This window comes from Archocentrus centrarchus, chromosome 16 (assembly GCF_007364275.1).
Source record: "Archocentrus centrarchus isolate MPI-CPG fArcCen1 chromosome 16, fArcCen1, whole genome shotgun sequence".
Classification (NCBI taxonomy): domain Eukaryota; kingdom Metazoa; phylum Chordata; class Actinopteri; order Cichliformes; family Cichlidae; genus Archocentrus; species Archocentrus centrarchus.
In genome coordinates this window covers 14,268,094-14,284,998 of record NC_044361.1, presented here as the reverse complement: position 1 = coordinate 14,284,998, position 16,905 = coordinate 14,268,094, and the positions used below count along the sequence as shown (strand labels likewise).

The following is a 16,905-nucleotide window of genomic DNA, read 5'->3' as shown; positions in this document are numbered from 1 at the left end:
GAGAGCACAAGAGGGAACGAAAGAAAGGAAACTAGGAAAAAGGAAAGAAAATTGTGGGGGGGCAAAGGGGGGTCAAAGGAGAAAAGAGGGAGGCAGGGGGCACAGAACAGGAGAGGCCTCTATAGCAGAACAACAATACACCTTCATTATCCATCTGACAGGGTGTATGTGTGATTGCAGTTTGTATATAAATGAGAATAAAAGCATCTATTTGCCTGTATTCATCATGTGCCTGAGTGTGTGTGGCTGTGTATGAAAGTCTCATACATCAGAAGATCAAAGGAAGCACGGACACTACGGTGACAAAGCCCTTGGCCTTATGGGGGGAAACACAACCGGCCAACATGCTCATAAAAGAAAGCCAGATGCAGAGATGCAGGTGTGCACATAAAAACATGCACTCACATACATATAAACTCCCTGATATGGCAATTGTAAAAGAAGCCGTTTATTTGACATAAATGTTACTATTTTTATGAGTTTTCTAGTGGACATTACTGAAGAGATAAAGGAAGGTGAAAATGATGAGTGTCTATATTTGTATTTATACTGACCTACAGAGACAAGTACGGGATAAGGAGTATAACAATATTTTATGTACATGACTTTTAGATAGAAGATGCTTGTTGGTTAGTCTTGAAGTTTCAAAACTTGTGCAGATTATGTTTCCTGCCACTCATAACAGACGTCAAGACCTCAAAAGAAGAAGTTTAAATTTTAATAATGCACGAATTTTATCTCAGAGCTTTTTTGTGAGCCATTAAGCTACTCGGCTCTGTTAGAGCAACACATCCTGTCAATTAACTAGACAAAGATCAGTTTTGACATATATGATGCACAGACATGTTCAGACATGCATGGAAATAATAAGATGAGGGAATGGGCAATATCCTGAACGATTTGTTATTGGTATCCTTGGAGATCTGGTTTCAATAACAAAATGGAAAAGCGTGAATTATGTAGACATATTGTATACACTCACATACTGAAACAAGCTGATGGGCTCTTTAATGACAAACTGGTCATCAGAGAGCTCTTTGTCTCACCTTTCTATCAGGTGAGCAAATTACAATAATTGCTTACTGAGCAGAGCGGGAGGAGGGAGACTCCTGGAGACAGGGAAGGGAGAGGAGCTGGCAAGCCAGCAGCTGGTGGTCGGGTCTAACCTGCTAAAGAAGCAATGACAGACTGCTGCCACGGAGGCCCAATCATTTTATTTTTTATTATGGATATAGTCTGATCACTACCTCACTAAGTCATGGTTACAGGCAAATATAAAACTAATGACAAACACTTGTGCTGTTTCTAGAAAACATTAATCACTCACAGAGTAGGCTGGTAAGTGAATTCTCAAAGTCAATAACTTGTTAAACCTCCCTCAGCAGCACCAGCCTCAGATGCCTCCTGTAGCTGTTTATGAGACTTACACAAAGATGAAGAGGAATTTTGGAACTAATCCTCCTACAAAATGGTTTCAGTTTATTAATAAATATGGGATCTATTAGCTGAAGAGACCTTTTCAGGTCATGTCCCATCATTACAGTTGGGTTAAGGTCAAGACTCTGGCTTTGCAAAACTTTGAACTATTCTGTTAACAATAAAAATGTTTTATACAATTTTGAATTCATTGTTTCTCTACTGACTTCTACTGAGAGCAGTAGGTGTCCAGGAAATAAGGCAGCAAAGCAGACCCAAACCACCACACTCACTCCGCCGAGGACCAGGTTTCAGTGCTGGTTCCTTTCTCCTTTCTGAACAGGACTGCACATTTTTTTTTCCAAAGATTTTACTTTTGTCTCCTCTGTCCAAATTGTCCATGAAGTGCAGCAGAGCATTAGTAAGGTCTTTGGGAAATTTGAGACATACCACAGAGATTTTTTTTGAAGCCCTGACATTTCCTAGTCTGTTTATTCTTCTTTTTTGGGGAGAGCAGGGGCTTCATTCATTGACATTATTCTAGTTTGATGTTTGAATTTCCTCCATTTGTAGTTTGTCTGATTGTAGAAGGATGAACATCCACATCTTCAGAAATGCTTTTGTAAGCTTGTCCAGCTTCATTTATTTCTGTAATGCTTCTTATTTGGTCCTATGAAAGCTCTTTTGATTGAGTCCAACCAAGTTCACATCAACCAATTTCTCATTAGTGGAGCAGACTTTGTCAGTAAAAAGACTTTTAGGCCAAACTTTGGGGGGTACCTCAACAACCCACACTTCCAATCTCATCTCCAACAACAGCAGTGCAGAAATCACGGTAATTCCAAAGGATTCACAAATTTTTTCTTCCAATTGTATCCCTGTAATCATCATGGATGCCCTAGAGCAGGGCTATTCAATTAGCGGCCCGGGGGCCACATCCGGCCCGCGAACCCCCTTTGACTGGCCCACCCCCTGACTGACCCAACGTAAGCTGCAAAAACGCATTTAAATCATATTTGCTGTGACAGTTTTAAAAATTCCCGCCCTTCCTCTTGTACTTGAACACACCACTAGCAACGCCAGCCCAAAATACTCTCTCCAAGTGCGACAACCGCCAAAATATATCACTGACAGGTCAAAAACGTAAAATTGACAATGAAAATCGCCGTTTTAACCCTGCTTGGACTGATAAATATGTTTATTTTACCCCAAAGACTGAACTCTAAGACTGAACTCATTAAGTCAGCATTACTTTGAATATGCAGATTTTACAGTTATTAAGTGTTCACTTGGTGCAGTTTCTTTTGTTGAAATATTTAATGCACTGCATCAGTTGGTCTTTCTTGTTCAACAAATGCACTTTTGCAAATACATCTAAAATGTTATAGAAGACATTTTTTTTTATATTAAACATATGTGTGGTGAATAGATGCCTTGTTAAAAATATTCTGGTCAAGGTTTGGACCAAATGTTAAAATTTGCAATGCACTTGAATTATTTTGCTCATCAATAAATGATGCAGTATAAAGCCTTTATTGTGAATTCCTTTATTTATTTTTATGACTTAGTTCAGGTGTTAGCATATTCAGAGTTAAATCTCAAGAAATAATATAAGTAGGGGTCTTCGGCCCAGTGGCATCTCAAAATTTTCAAATCTGGCCCAGAAGAAAAAGTAATTGAATAGGCCTGCCCTAGAGGAATCTGGATATGTGGGCTGCTGTGTTTAGACTGCTGCCTCCGTGATCTGATTCTTCAGCAGTTGATGCCTTTGGGAACTACAGTGTTATATTAAATTATTGGGATAATAAACTGATCCTCTATAGAAAACACACAAACAGCAGAAACACGCACCTGTTGGATGTAGTCATATCGTGCAGCAGACTAATTAGCTCCGCCCCTTCAGGACATTCATACCAATTGGACCTGTCAGTAGTTTGAACCTGAAAAACAGAAAAAATAAATGTTCACTCGAGGCTTAATGTATGAAAACACTGCATTAATTTACAGGATGTGACATTAATAAGAAGTGATGATACACTGACCCATAGCTGCACTCTTTGGACAGCACAGTAGCTCTTCATAGGAGCGCTCTTCTTAAAGTCATAATTCTGTTGATCCATAAATTTATTCTACTATTCTACTACTGTACATTAAATAACACTGGGCTAAAGTATCAGCTTAAGAACACAGCTCTTTCCCACTCATTGAATTATCTGACTACATCATTTATCTCTGCTCTTTGTCTTTCCTCTGTTTTTATTCCTGTCCTGACACGTCTCTTTACAGCATGTCTAGGCTCCTCACCCACCCAGGAACACCTGGTTCCCAGACTTGTGTGAGGATGTATTTGCTAATCACTCAGTTTTAACACAAAGCTAGGTTAAGGTCTGATTTCATACTCGCGAAAAAGTCTGCGGTACAAAAACTGTATTCTACTAGTAAAAAAATGCCTCAGCATATGTCTCTTCAAATGTTATGTTATGTTACGCATGTGTGCCTGTCTGAGTTGATGTGTGTCCGTGTGTTTGTTGGACGCGTTTTCTCTGATCTCCAGTGACATCATCACCTGTGTCTCTGTGGCGACACACCATGGTTGTTGCTAAGAAACGGGGTTAGGAGGAGACAAAGGACGGGGTGTCAGGGTGGGGCATATGATGCTAGAGACTGGACAATCTGACAGGAATATGAAGGCAGGAGGGAACTCCTTCTAATGTCGCTCGTTTCTCTGATTTTTCTCTTTTAAAAGATTGAAAGATAGATTTCAATAACTTCTCACTCTGAAGTTAGATTTTCAACAGGCTGTCGTCTCGTTCTAGACAGCAAAAGGATAACCTACAAATTCTTTCTTCTGAAAAGCATTTGCAGGTGGGGGAGACTGATTTCATGTTTCATCAATAGGAAGCTTGCAGTGAAAGACTGAAAGCAAAACTGTGAATTTCACTTCATGTTTTTCACACACACACACACACACACACACACACACACACACACACACACACACACACACACACACACACACACACACACACACAGAGTTGGCTTTCCAATTATGGTTAGGGGGTATTTATGTGTGCATGGCAACCAAACATAAACATACCTACTTATCAAACCTTCTCCATCCCTGCCCCCCCGCCAAATCCTCACTCGGTCTCACATCTATAGCCGACAAACCCTAACTCAATAATACTGATCTCAAAGTCATACGGGAGGCACTCAGGCAGACAGCAGAGGACAGACAAACACGTGGCCTTTCAGAAAGACAGCACATGGCTGTCTTAGCAGACACTGAGTTCAAACTAGGAAAAAGACCAGAGAGAAATATGGAAATTGGAGCCAAATGTAAGGCTTGAAACATTACTACCAAAACTTTTCCATTCTGCCTTCGTAAATTTTTTGGCACAAACATCACTGGTCACAAATACTTTTCCAGCTGCAATATTTGGTGTCTCGATGAAATCATCACCTTCCAAGCACATTTTTAATGAATGCCAAGCTGGAAACACACGGAGACTAAAGGATAAAGAAATGTTCATGTTTTCAGCTTGAGCACCATAAAAGGTTACAATAATTGGACATAATGTGCTTTGACATTTTTGAGACTCTGTGCTGAGAGATTTCAGCCTCTGGAAATGTGAGAGGAGGAAGCTTCTGGACACGTGTGAGGTTAACGAGCTGCAAGTGAAAAACAGGACAATGTCAACAACATCCCGCCACAGCTCACATATCCAGCTGCAGAATTCATCCAAAATATCAGTGAACGTTGGATTTGTTGAACAAGTTAAAATTTCGGTTTCAGAGGGTTATAAGTGTAAACTGAAATTGTTGAAGATATTGTGCATATACATCAAGGCACCAAACACTGAACATAATAAACTCTGAGATGCCAGAGGAAGAACAATAACTTTAAAGACTGAAAAAGAGATAATAAATGCTTATTTCTCCAAAAACTTTATTTAATTAGCATTTTGCTTTTCTGTAAGTCTTTGCAAGTTGTTACTTAAAAAAATGAAAGAGACAAGTTGAAAACTGTAGTAATTCCAACATGATACATTCTTCATCTCTGCTCCTTTGTAGTTTCCAAGCTATTAGCAGGATCTTTGATTGAGATTAACAGAGCTCTGAAATCAATGAAAGATAATTAAAAGGCTTTTTTCTGAAGGGCAGCACTTGTCTGAGGGTGTAAATGTGTGTTTGAAAGACAATGTGAGAGTCTTCTGTATAAAAGCATGTTGTGGGTAATGGATCTGTATTGTTACATCTAAACTAATTGACAATGGTTAAGAAATTTATTAGACCAGCACCCAATGTAAAGTTTATGCCACAGCTGCACTAAAATAAAAGTACTGGTAATTACCAAAATCATTTTTATGTTTCTGTAATGGTTAATCCACCAGTACGCACAAGCTCTTTAATCAAACTGATATTTTTAATGCTAAACTAATTATTGTTATCCATGAATTTTCAAATTTACAGTTGTAAATTTGCAGAAAAAACAGTAAAGAGCACATTATTATTTTCTGAAAAATTTGTTTTAGTGGTTGAATGTTACGCTTGATTAATTTCTGACTGCTCAGAGACGTTCGGTGTGCCGGCTCAAATTTGGGTATAAAAACATGAATGCAGTTCAGTGATTTCAGTCAATCTTAGCTTTAAATAAGTTTTGGACAGATTTCTAAAATACTTGTATTTTCTTGTTTTTATGACAGGTGGTCTAATAAATTTGTTAAGCACTGTGTATACATATAACTATTTATCCATCCATCCATTTTCGTCCGCTTATCCAGGTCCAGGTCAGGGGGGCAGCAGCCTAAGCAGAGAAGCCAAGGCTTCCCTCTCTCCAGCCACCTCCACCATCTCATCTAGAGGGACCCCAAGGCGTTCCCAGGCCAGCCGAGAGATATAATCTCTCCAGCGTGTCCTGGGTCTACCCCGGGGCCTCCTCCCGGTAGGACATGCCAGGAGCACCTCACCCAAGAGGCGCCCAGGAGGCATCCTAGTCAGATCAACTTGCTCCTCTCGATGTGGAGGAGCAGTGGCTCTACTCTGAACCACTCCCGAATGGCTGCACTCCTCACCCTGTCTCTAAGGGAGAGGCCAGCGACCCTTCGGAGGAAGCTTATTTCTGCCACTTCGCGATCTTATTCTTTTGGTCACTACCCAACGCTTGTGACCACAGGTGAGGGTAGGAATGTAGATTGACCGGTAAATCAACAGCTTCGCTTTTACACTCAGCTCCCTCTTCACCACGACAGACCAGAGCAGCGTCCTCATCACTGCAGATGCAGCCCTGATCTGTCTGTCGATCTCCCGTTCCCTTTTCCTGTCACTCGTAAACAAGACCCCGAGATACTTAAACTCCTCCACCTGGGGCAGGAACTTGTCCCTGAGCCGGAGAGGGCACTCCACCCTAATCCTCATGCCAGCCACTTCACACTCGGCTGCGATACGTTCCACTGTGAGCTGGAGGCCACCACCTGATGAGGCCAACTGGACCGCATCATATGCAAAGAGCAGAGACGAGATTCTGAGGCCACCAAGGCAGAAGCCTTCCACTACCTGGCTACGCCTAGAAATTCTGTCCATAAAAATTATGAACAGAATCGGTGGCAAAGGGCAGCCCGGGCGAAGTCCAACACCCGCAGGAAACGAGTCCAACTTATTGCCGGCTATACAGACCAGACTCTTGCTGCGGTTGTACAGGGACTGAATGGCCCACAACAATAGGCCAGACACCGCATCCTCCCACAGGACCTTCCACAGGATACCCTGAGGGACACGGTCGAATGGCTTCTCCAAGTCCACAAAGCACATATAGACTGAATGGACAAACTCCCACGCACACTCGAATATCCTCAAAAGGATCAAGAGCTGGTCCAGCATTCCACGACCAGGACAAAAACCGTAGTGTTCCTCTTGGATCTGGAGTTTGACTAATGGATGAACCCTCCGGTCTCCCTTCTTAAAGATGGGGACCACCACCCCGGTCTGCCAATCCAATGGCACTGCCCCAAATCTCCACGCGATGTTGCAGAGGCATGTCAATCAAGACAGCCCTACAACATCCAGAGCCTTCAGGAACTCCGGGTGAATCTTGTTCACCCCAGGGGCCCTGCTACTTCAGTGATCTCACCCCCAGTGATGGGCGAGTCATCCCCCTCATCCCCAGACTCTGCTTCCACTAGAGAAGGCGTGTAGGTGCAGCTCCTCTCTTCACCCGAGTGTCTAGAACATATGGCTGAAGATCTGGTGATACGATAACAAAATCGATCATCGACCTGTGACCTAGGGTGTCCTGGTGCCATGTGCACTTATGGACATCAGTATGTTCAAACATGGTGTTCATTATGGACAAACTGTGGTTTGCACAGTAGTCCAATAACAAGACACCATTCAGGTTCGGATCAGGCAGGCCATTCCTCCCAATCACACCCCTCCAGGTCTCACTGTCATTGTCCACGTCAGCGTTGAAGTCTCCCAGCAGGACGATGGAGTCACTGGATGGAGCACCCCGCCCAGCGACTCCAAAAAGAGTGGGTACTCTGAGCTGTCATTCAGCGCATATGTGCAAACAACAGTCAGGTCCCTTTCCCCGGCCCGAAGTCACAGGGAATCAACCCTCTCGTCTACCAGTGAAAACTCAGATGTACAGGCAGCAAGCCAGGAGGATATTAAAATATATACACACACACACACACACACACACACACACACACACACACACACACACACACACACACACACACACACACACACACACACACAAAGAGCGAGAGAGAGCTTCAACAAGTAGTAACAAGAGTAAAACCTTAAATTTAAATCTGTTAAATTGTTAAATTAACTGTTATAATGAGTGAAATGACCAAATGTGTAGAAAGGCTTTTGCAGAGCAAATAAACGAGTTCTGCTACCAGCTCTGGGATGCTGCTTGGTGACTCATCCACTAACTACAAAGACATAGCTGAAAGTAACTGTTGTGATCTGTGTTTGTTGCTCAGGGTGGTGATCAGGACAGAGAATGTTACTTTGTTGACTAGCACAGGGAGTAATAAGGGAGTTTGCACATGAGGACAAATTTGTTATGACAGACAGACAGAAAGAGGAAGAGATGTGTCTAAGAGCTTGTGTGTGACAGTTTGCGTGTGTGGGTGGTTCAGGTGGCTAGAAATAATTAGCAAGTAGAATCGAAAAATACACGTGCACGCAAATACTGCCTCTCACACACTCTCACACACACACACACACTCACACACACACGGTAGTTTCCAGGCACAGCCTTCAGTCAGATCATATGATCTCAGGGTGACAGCTGACCTTGTATCCCACATGCAGAATCTCATGACCCTCTGGCCAAGCCAAAACATTAGAAATGCATTTTACATAATTCATAGGTGTCTGCTGGAAAAAAAAAAAAAAAATCAGGCATTTTTTTTTAACTTCACGTTGACTTCCTAAAATGTATTTTTGCTGGACTGACTCACTGACCCTGCCTCTGTTTTTAGCTAGCAGTTCAAAATTGATCTTTACTCAGTAAAGATTACGGCTTGAATTAAATTCAGAGAATACATTTATTAAACATACAATATCGACATGTTTAAGTATGGTTAAGTTTAACCAACTAGAACTACTCCACTAATGTCCAAAAATGCTGACATCATGGTCTAAAAAAGTGAGCTTGAACTGATGCCCTGAAAAAGTAAACAAACCCAAGGCACCCGGGTGGCTTAGTGGTGAAGCCAGTGCAGGTTCGAGTCCTGGCCTGTCGCCAGTTTGACCACGTGTCTTCCCCCATATCTTTCCCCCCATTTTTTGTCTCTCTCTACTATGAATAAAGCTACTGTGGCCAAAACCCCCCCCCAAAAAAGTAAACAAACCCAGGTTGTGACTGTGTTACATGAACAGCAAACTACTTCCTCCAAGGCCACTGAAGGTTGGCGCTGGGCTTAAATCCTTTAACACAAAACCAATGTGAATTTATTTGCTAAGAAAGCACACACAATATCTACTAAATATTTATTTCACAGCTGGCTTATTCTGATATGCAGCTGATCAATAGTTTACTGGCAGTTTAACTAATATTTCAACAAGCTTTTAAATTAAAATGAATTTAAAAGGTCTGCTAACATTTTCAGTCAATTCACAGCATGCTTCTACTAATATCAAATGGCTTTAGACACATAAAATATTTCTATTGTTTGCGTCTGTCAGGGGTACAAAACTGTCACCTTGTTAAATCCAAAATTCTGGTGAATGTCATCTGCAGCTGCTCAGTGCTTCCCCATGCTACCAGAGTAAAATAATATTTCTGTTTTGTCTGGGGAGTTTTACTAAATTTCAATGTGCTTTAGTGAAGTACACTCTACTACAGGCTAGCTTTGGTCTGTAGTACAAATCATTCTGACTCTGAGACAAAATTGGACAGACACTTGAACAGAGAGTGACAGGCAGATAGAAAAACCAACATTTTTGCCCCTCTCTGCCTTGCTCTCTCGGTCAGTCTTATTATTTTCAGAACAGCACCACAGACGCTGTGTGTCTATCTATAATTCCAATATGTTAAATCTTCAGAGCTCCAAAATACACACATAATGCCAAGGTTCAACACAACTGGAGCATAAACCTACATCCAATAAAATGTTTGAGAGCTTTGATGAGCAAGTGCGTGTGAAAATGTGCGCATGTTGTGTGGATGTTTATGAGTGCACTTTACTCACAAGTCGTTTAATCATCCTAAGTGCTGTGCGTTGTATTCGGGGGGTCTCGCTGTGCATGTGAGTGCGCAGCATGTGTGAGAGGCTTTGTAAGCAGGAAGGTGACAGGCAGTCATGAATCTCTCCACAGTACATCTGGACCAGCAATGACAGACAGTGAACAGACTCCTCCCAGATCTCCTGGTTCTCAGTAGACAGCTAGACAGTAGACAGATAATCAATGAATACATGCAGAGATTAAAAAAAATAAAAGAATATGTTTCTATTTTTGCTACTGCGTTCTTCGTCAAGATTATTTATTATGTGTACTGCATCTTAAAATCTGGAGCATTAATACTGGCAGTCAGATGCCTTTTAAGGTAAGAACAAGCAAAATAACCATCAGGGATGCCAAGTGGGTGAGTACAGAGTTAAACTTATCTTAAGTCTAAGGGGAACAAGTTAAACGACTACCACTGGGACTGAAGAAAACAACACACCATCATTTATGATCCCATTATTTTTGTACAAGTCAGGTTGATGGCTCTATTTGTGTTTATCACACTTATACTGTTCCCTTCTACCTATGAAAGAGATTCTAAAATGTTCAAATGTAATTAATTACAGTGTTTAATCATTCCTATACAAAAAGGAGTTTTGGAAGTTCTACCGTGCTCCACCAATATGGCATAAAAATCTTGGTTTACAAGGGAACTACATGCTGCCATGTTGCTCTGAAAGCTACAAACTGCTCTCTCACATAGAGAGCAGAACCGGTGATGTTGTATTTTGGTAATTGGACTACAAACATTGCCTAAATTTCCTTGAAGCAGCAGGTTTGTCCATGGCCTGCCTGTCTGCTGTGGTTGTTCAGCAAAAATAAGTAAACAAACAAATAAATAATCACAAAAGCCACATTAAAATACAGCTGGTGTTACTCAGCCACTCTCAGACTCATGTACAAGCACGCCTAGGAGAACTGTTTAAAAGGCAAAGGGTGGTTACAACAAATATTGATTAGGCTTAGTTTTTTTCTGTTTCCTGCCCTTTGTGTGGGGGAAAAACATCATTATAGGTTGATCTAAATGAACAATTTCTCAGTGAATTACTACAAGCTGTATGCTTACAATAAATTATATTAATATTTCTGTATTTTGTTGCCACTGTAAATGTCAGAAAATTAACGTCACCAAGTAAATCAAAACACTTTCAGTCCTTTCAGTCTTCAGCCCAGCAGGTTTTTAACACAAGCTTTCCAGTTTTAGATTCTTATCCGCACTCTCCCAAGAGGGAAAAGAAGCTGTGCAAAGGCTAGGGGTGTGTCAGCTGCTCGCTCTGCCTACTTTTCCACGTAACGCTCAGTGTGTCAAGTATAGGTAAAAACCTTCGTCTCCTTCCCTGAAGGCTTCTTTTTTTATCCCCCACAGTCTCCTCCTCTTTCTCATCTCTTCTACGACACAGACTTCCCAGGAGCATGCTGCCTCACAGCACCCTCTCTTTTTTGCCTGAGCACAGACTACTCATATGATAATGTACTAATGACTACTAAATACTCATGGGCAAAAACATCAACATGCTGATGAGCATCCCAGCTGGTGTGATCTCATCGCAAAACAGCATATCGTTAATCACATATTTATTTGGCAGTCGTGTGTGCAGTGTCAGGAGGTATGATGTCTGACTGGTTGCTGAGATAACATTTTCACATTTTCTTTGCAAAAAGGCCAACATTGTTGCCGTGCTTATCTTCCCGTTTTTCAGACTGCATCAGGTTCTGTGTTAGCAGACACTGCACATCTCTGGGATTAATAACTGTAATAACTGTAGACTAATTACTTCAGTAAACTTGGATAATCATCTGTTTTGAATAGACATACAATATTCACGAAGCATACGGTTTTTCTAGTTTGATAGAGTAAATAATTTGGGACTGACCAGTTAACTTCTACCATAACAGAGATATTGTATACATACCTCTGTGGAATAAAGCTAATTAATAAAGACTTTTTTTTAAAAACTAAAAACTGATCAGTTGTGTTGGTTTTTTGCAGTACAGTGAGAGAACTCACTAGATTTTAACAACTGCCATATTTAGTCAAGCTGCAGATGCAGCTGATTGTTTTATTGATTTTAATGGATTCATCTGGAGAAATTAGTGTAATAGTAAAGAATCATCCCCTTTTTTGTGGGGTGGGGTGGGGTGGGGTGGGGTGGGGGGGTGGTGGCACTTTTATCTAATTCAGACAGGACAGTAGTGGAAAGAGGAATTACAGCACAGGTCTGGTTGACCCTGACACAAGCAGGGAGCTGCTGAGGGCATTTTAGCCTCCTCCACCTGACCATCAGCTCAGTACAACATAGTGCATTTAAAAAAAAAGCTTTTTCAAACCAATCTGTGACATAATCACAGGCGTGGGGTGAAAACTGCTGCATATGGTGTAACCTTCAAACTAACTAGTAACTTATATCATGTGTCAACTAGTATTTCCTTTAATAGCAGGATAATTTTTTGTATCTCAGCCTCTCCTTTGCTCACTTAGAGACACATACATGTATTATCTATACAAACACAATTTGTGTCACCGTATCTAACATATAACAGCACAAAAAGAATAAGGAAATTTGTGTTTAGTTGATCATTGCTTTGTTGTAACAGTGCTTCTTAGCAATAAATCTTATACTGCTGGAAAGCCTGATTATTTCTCCTTAAATGGAGCCACATTTTTAAGGAAAATGCATTTATGGGTTGAGCAGCAGAGCTGAGTATATGGATTACACCCATGAAAAACTTGAAAAAGCCAAATCTTCTCTGCCAATGCCGAACAGCTTATTTTGCTATTGACTCTTGCTTTGAGCTTCTGGTACCCCAAGTGCTGAGAAATCAGGGTTGTCATCATTGGAGGCAATCTCAATGCAGAGAGATATGGAGATAAGATTCTGCAAACAGCAGCAACCCCATATTTCCACAGTCTGGGACCAAACTTCATCCTCCAAGATGACAACACTCGCCCTCACAGAGCGAGTTTTATCAGAGACTACCTCCAGAATTTGGGAGTGGAGAGGATAGAACGGCCTGCCTGCAGTCTTGTCCTCAACCCCACTGAACACTTGTGGGATCAGCTTGGGCATGCTGTTCATGCCAAAGTGACCAACACAACCGCACTGGCTGACTTGTGACAAATGCTGGTTGAAGAATAGGATGCCATCCCACAGCAGTGTGTGACCAAGCTGGTGACCAGCATGAGGAGGAGGTGCCAGGCTGTTGTGGCTGTGTGTGCTTCTCCCACATGCTGCTGAGGCCTCTGTTTGTAAAATTAATAAATTGTTAAATTGCCAATATTATTTCTTCAGACTTCAATCATCCAGTCCAATAAACAACACCAAACAAGAGTCAATAGCAGAATGAGCTGTTTGGCATTGGCAGAGAAGATCTGGCAAGTTTTTTATGGGTGTAACCCACATACTCAACTCTGCTGCTCAACCCACAAATGTATTTTCCTTAGAAATGTGGCACCATTTAAGGAGAAATAAACAGGTAATAAATAACATTTATTACCAAGAAGCAACAACAACAACCAAAATCTAACACAAATTTCCTTACTTTTTGTGCTAATTTTAGACATATACATATACAAACACAATTTGTGTCACTGTATCTGGCATATATTTATAAGTGCATAAACATACAAGCGGAAACAACCATAAAAAATATATATATATGCATACAACACATTTACATGCGCAGACATGCACAGGGTCTGTGAGTGTTGATCTCACCATGTGAATGAGGTGTGTGCTGAGTTGGCTCAGGGGTCTGTTGGCTAGAAGCAGCTTCTCTGCTGCCTCCGTCTCTGCTGCTGGACAAGATAGCCTCTGGCTCTACACATGCATGCAAAGACACACACGCACGCACGCACGCACACACACACACACACACATTAAATCATTTATAGAGATTTGACAGTCAATAACGATGGATCCAGAGACCTGCCAAGACTTATTCTGACAAGCTGAGACATACACAGAAAGACACCCTGATAGATGAAGTCAGGGAATTGTTTTTCTCTATGTACTGTGCTATTCAAACCTTCTTTAACACAAGTGCTCAGGATAACATAGGCTGAACAATTTTTTTTTGTCACAGTTATTTTTGCATCTCATTAAGCCTTCAATTTTTTCAAGGCCTCTTTGATTTTTTTTTTTGCCCCTCATCATCAGCACCTCTCTGAGTTATTTTGGCTTATTTTAGTTCACTTTGTGCCTGTAGTGGAACTTCAGGCCAATTAGTAGTGGACTAATGTGATTAATAACAGCACATATTTTGTCTCTCCCCCAAAGTCGCTCCATCTCTGCTATACTCTCCCTTTTTTTCTTCTGTAGTGTACTGTATATAATCTCTGACATGCTCCCTCTTGACCAACTGAGTAATAGTTTGAGAAAAGCGGTCTAGTCACGTCCTCTCTCCTTATCAGACCTTATTACCCAAATGAATTTGGTTTGGGCTGAAGTTTTCTTTTTAATGAGCTTTGCATTTCTCGCAGAATTGATTTCCGCTGCACATTCTGCTTGCTGCCTTTTCCATCTCTCCCTCTCTCCTATCTCTTCATCCATCCTTCTCCTTTTTCTGTCCTCTCTCTTTCACCCAGTCTTTTACCCTGCCTTCACTTTAGTCCCCCCCACCCCCTGTCCGGACATTAATATGTATGTGCTGGGCTGGGGTGCACACTATGGGGAGATGGGGGCTGATGTGTGAGCGCCTATCTGAGTGTGTGTGCGTGCATGTGTATGTAGTGAGGCAAGCTGAGGACAAAGCCAGCGGTGATAATGAGGCCGCAGGGACATAGCCAGACAGGCCCCTCTGTGTATCCTTGTGTGTGTGAGTGTGTGTGTGTGTGTGTCCCAGGGATTCAGGACTTCATCCTCTTTCTCCTGAGTCCACAACTTCAATATTGCAGTTGCTTAAACCTGCTAGCTTCCACTGTATACATCAAGGGGCACACACACTCATAAACACATACAGACACATGCCTTCAGGGACCTGATACAAGGGCAATATTTGGAGGAAGCAGACTTTGTGATTCTGTTGGTGAATCTGCACTCACCAGAGATGAAGTTGGCAAAAAGTGGTGAATCTGTGTAGGAAATACATGAGCCTAAAATGACAATTTTAACAGAGTGAAGCCAAAAAAGTAGCAAATTACAATAACTTAAATGTCTTTTTAATAACCCCTGTGGCTCTTTAAGGGTGTCTTTGCGAGAAAAATTGAGCTATTTGGAAGCGTGTGATAATGAAGTTATGTCTGTCTGGCTTAGCATTTTGTGTTTTTAACTTTCTTTCTTGGAATGGGCCCATGAAAAAAAACAAAAACAAAAACAAAAAAACCACACACTTGATTTAAATTTGGATGATTTCCCTTTCATGATCGCTTTCTCTGGCATGTCCACACGGTTTCTAGTTTGGCTGCTATTTCATTTGAAACTCCTGTTATTTCCTATTGCACTTGTGATATCCTCCGGTGTGACTCTCCAACTGAAAACTGCTGGGTCGTAGATGGAGACCCAGCTCTCATTACTAGTGATGATCCTCCAGGCAAAAGTGGGCTCAGTTTGACACAGAAGTTGTGCATGTTTGAGGACCATGGTGAAATCACAGAGGTCAGCACTCAGCTATGAGCCTTCTAAAATCAATAGCGGTGCTGAATGTGCTCAGGAGATGCATGAGAACATTAACCCAATCATTGCATGTTACGTGGGTAAAGTTTGTCTTCATTAGCTGTGTCTGACTGTTCATACCTGCAGAGCAGAGCGGACAACAACTGATGTTTGCTTGAGGATGTTGTGAAGCAGTTCCAACAGAGCTTGTAACACAAGGTGGCTGACCTTCCTGTCAGTATGACCTTCTCCATCTAGATGAGCAAGTGCAGCTTCTGAGAGGCTACTCACCAACATCTCTATAAGCCCTGTGTAGTTGAGAAAAGGGGAGAAGATTGTATCTGAGCTATGAAGTTTGTTTTTCAAAGTTTTCCTGGGAAACCTGCTTGTACATTTGCAGAGCTTTGAATATGTCCAGTGCATTCTGGGAACTCTATGAGAGACCCTAATCAAGGATGAATTTACTACTTGAATTAATTGCCAATGATCTTCAACCAGTTTATTACATATACCAGCTACTATGTCACAATATTTCATATATTACCTGTTTGTCTTTTTGAGGGGCCCTGTGCTCACATGATACATGTTGGTAAACAAAGAGACAAATAAATGAACATAAGAGGGGTCCATAAAGAATTTTTTCCCCCAGAGTCCCCTAGCAGGACCCCAATTTAATATTATCATATTAACAAAAATGCAACCCATTAGAAAAACAAATGGAACATGCTCACAAGAACGTGTATTAATTCATATGAACCAAAACACGTATGCATAGAATACACCCACAAATATCCGTAACTTCAGACTCTGGTTCGACTACAGAGCAGTTCGACTGCTTATATGAAAGATGAGAAATGCTTTTCATATAAATTCAATTAGCATTTGATTATTACCAATCTGCCCATCTAAGCAAACTATCTGAATGTAACATTAACCTCTGCAGGGTTACATTCCCTCTATGAGAAAGTACATACGTAACAAAGTCCAGTAAGGGTAACAGAAGCAGAATCAAATAAAAGACAACTCACTATACACTCATCTAAAAACACATTCTTCTCTTTCTTATCTGTTTCTCTGTTCTCTCACCTCACTCAGTCCCTCCCTACATAACTGTCCAATGTACAACGTGAGATTAACTCTTGCAAAGCTA

At 41.4% G+C, this 16,905-nt stretch overlaps 1 protein-coding gene across 3 annotated transcripts in view; it reads right to left on the bottom strand.

The window, feature by feature from the left end:
* ulk4 (unc-51 like kinase 4) overlaps positions 1–16,905 on the bottom strand; it is a 92,404-nt gene that overhangs the window by 3,987 nt on the left and 71,512 nt on the right. For all 3 annotated transcript variants that reach the window (XM_030749211.1, XM_030749209.1, XM_030749210.1), the window contains exons 32-35: positions 15,897–16,063; positions 13,881–13,982; positions 10,128–10,322; positions 3,268–3,356 (exon numbers count right to left, since the gene is read on the bottom strand). In XM_030749211.1, the coding sequence (XP_030605071.1) occupies positions 3,268–3,356; positions 10,128–10,322; positions 13,881–13,982; positions 15,897–16,063 (553 nt within the window). The remainder of the gene's footprint in view (positions 1–3,267; positions 3,357–10,127; positions 10,323–13,880; positions 13,983–15,896; positions 16,064–16,905) is intronic.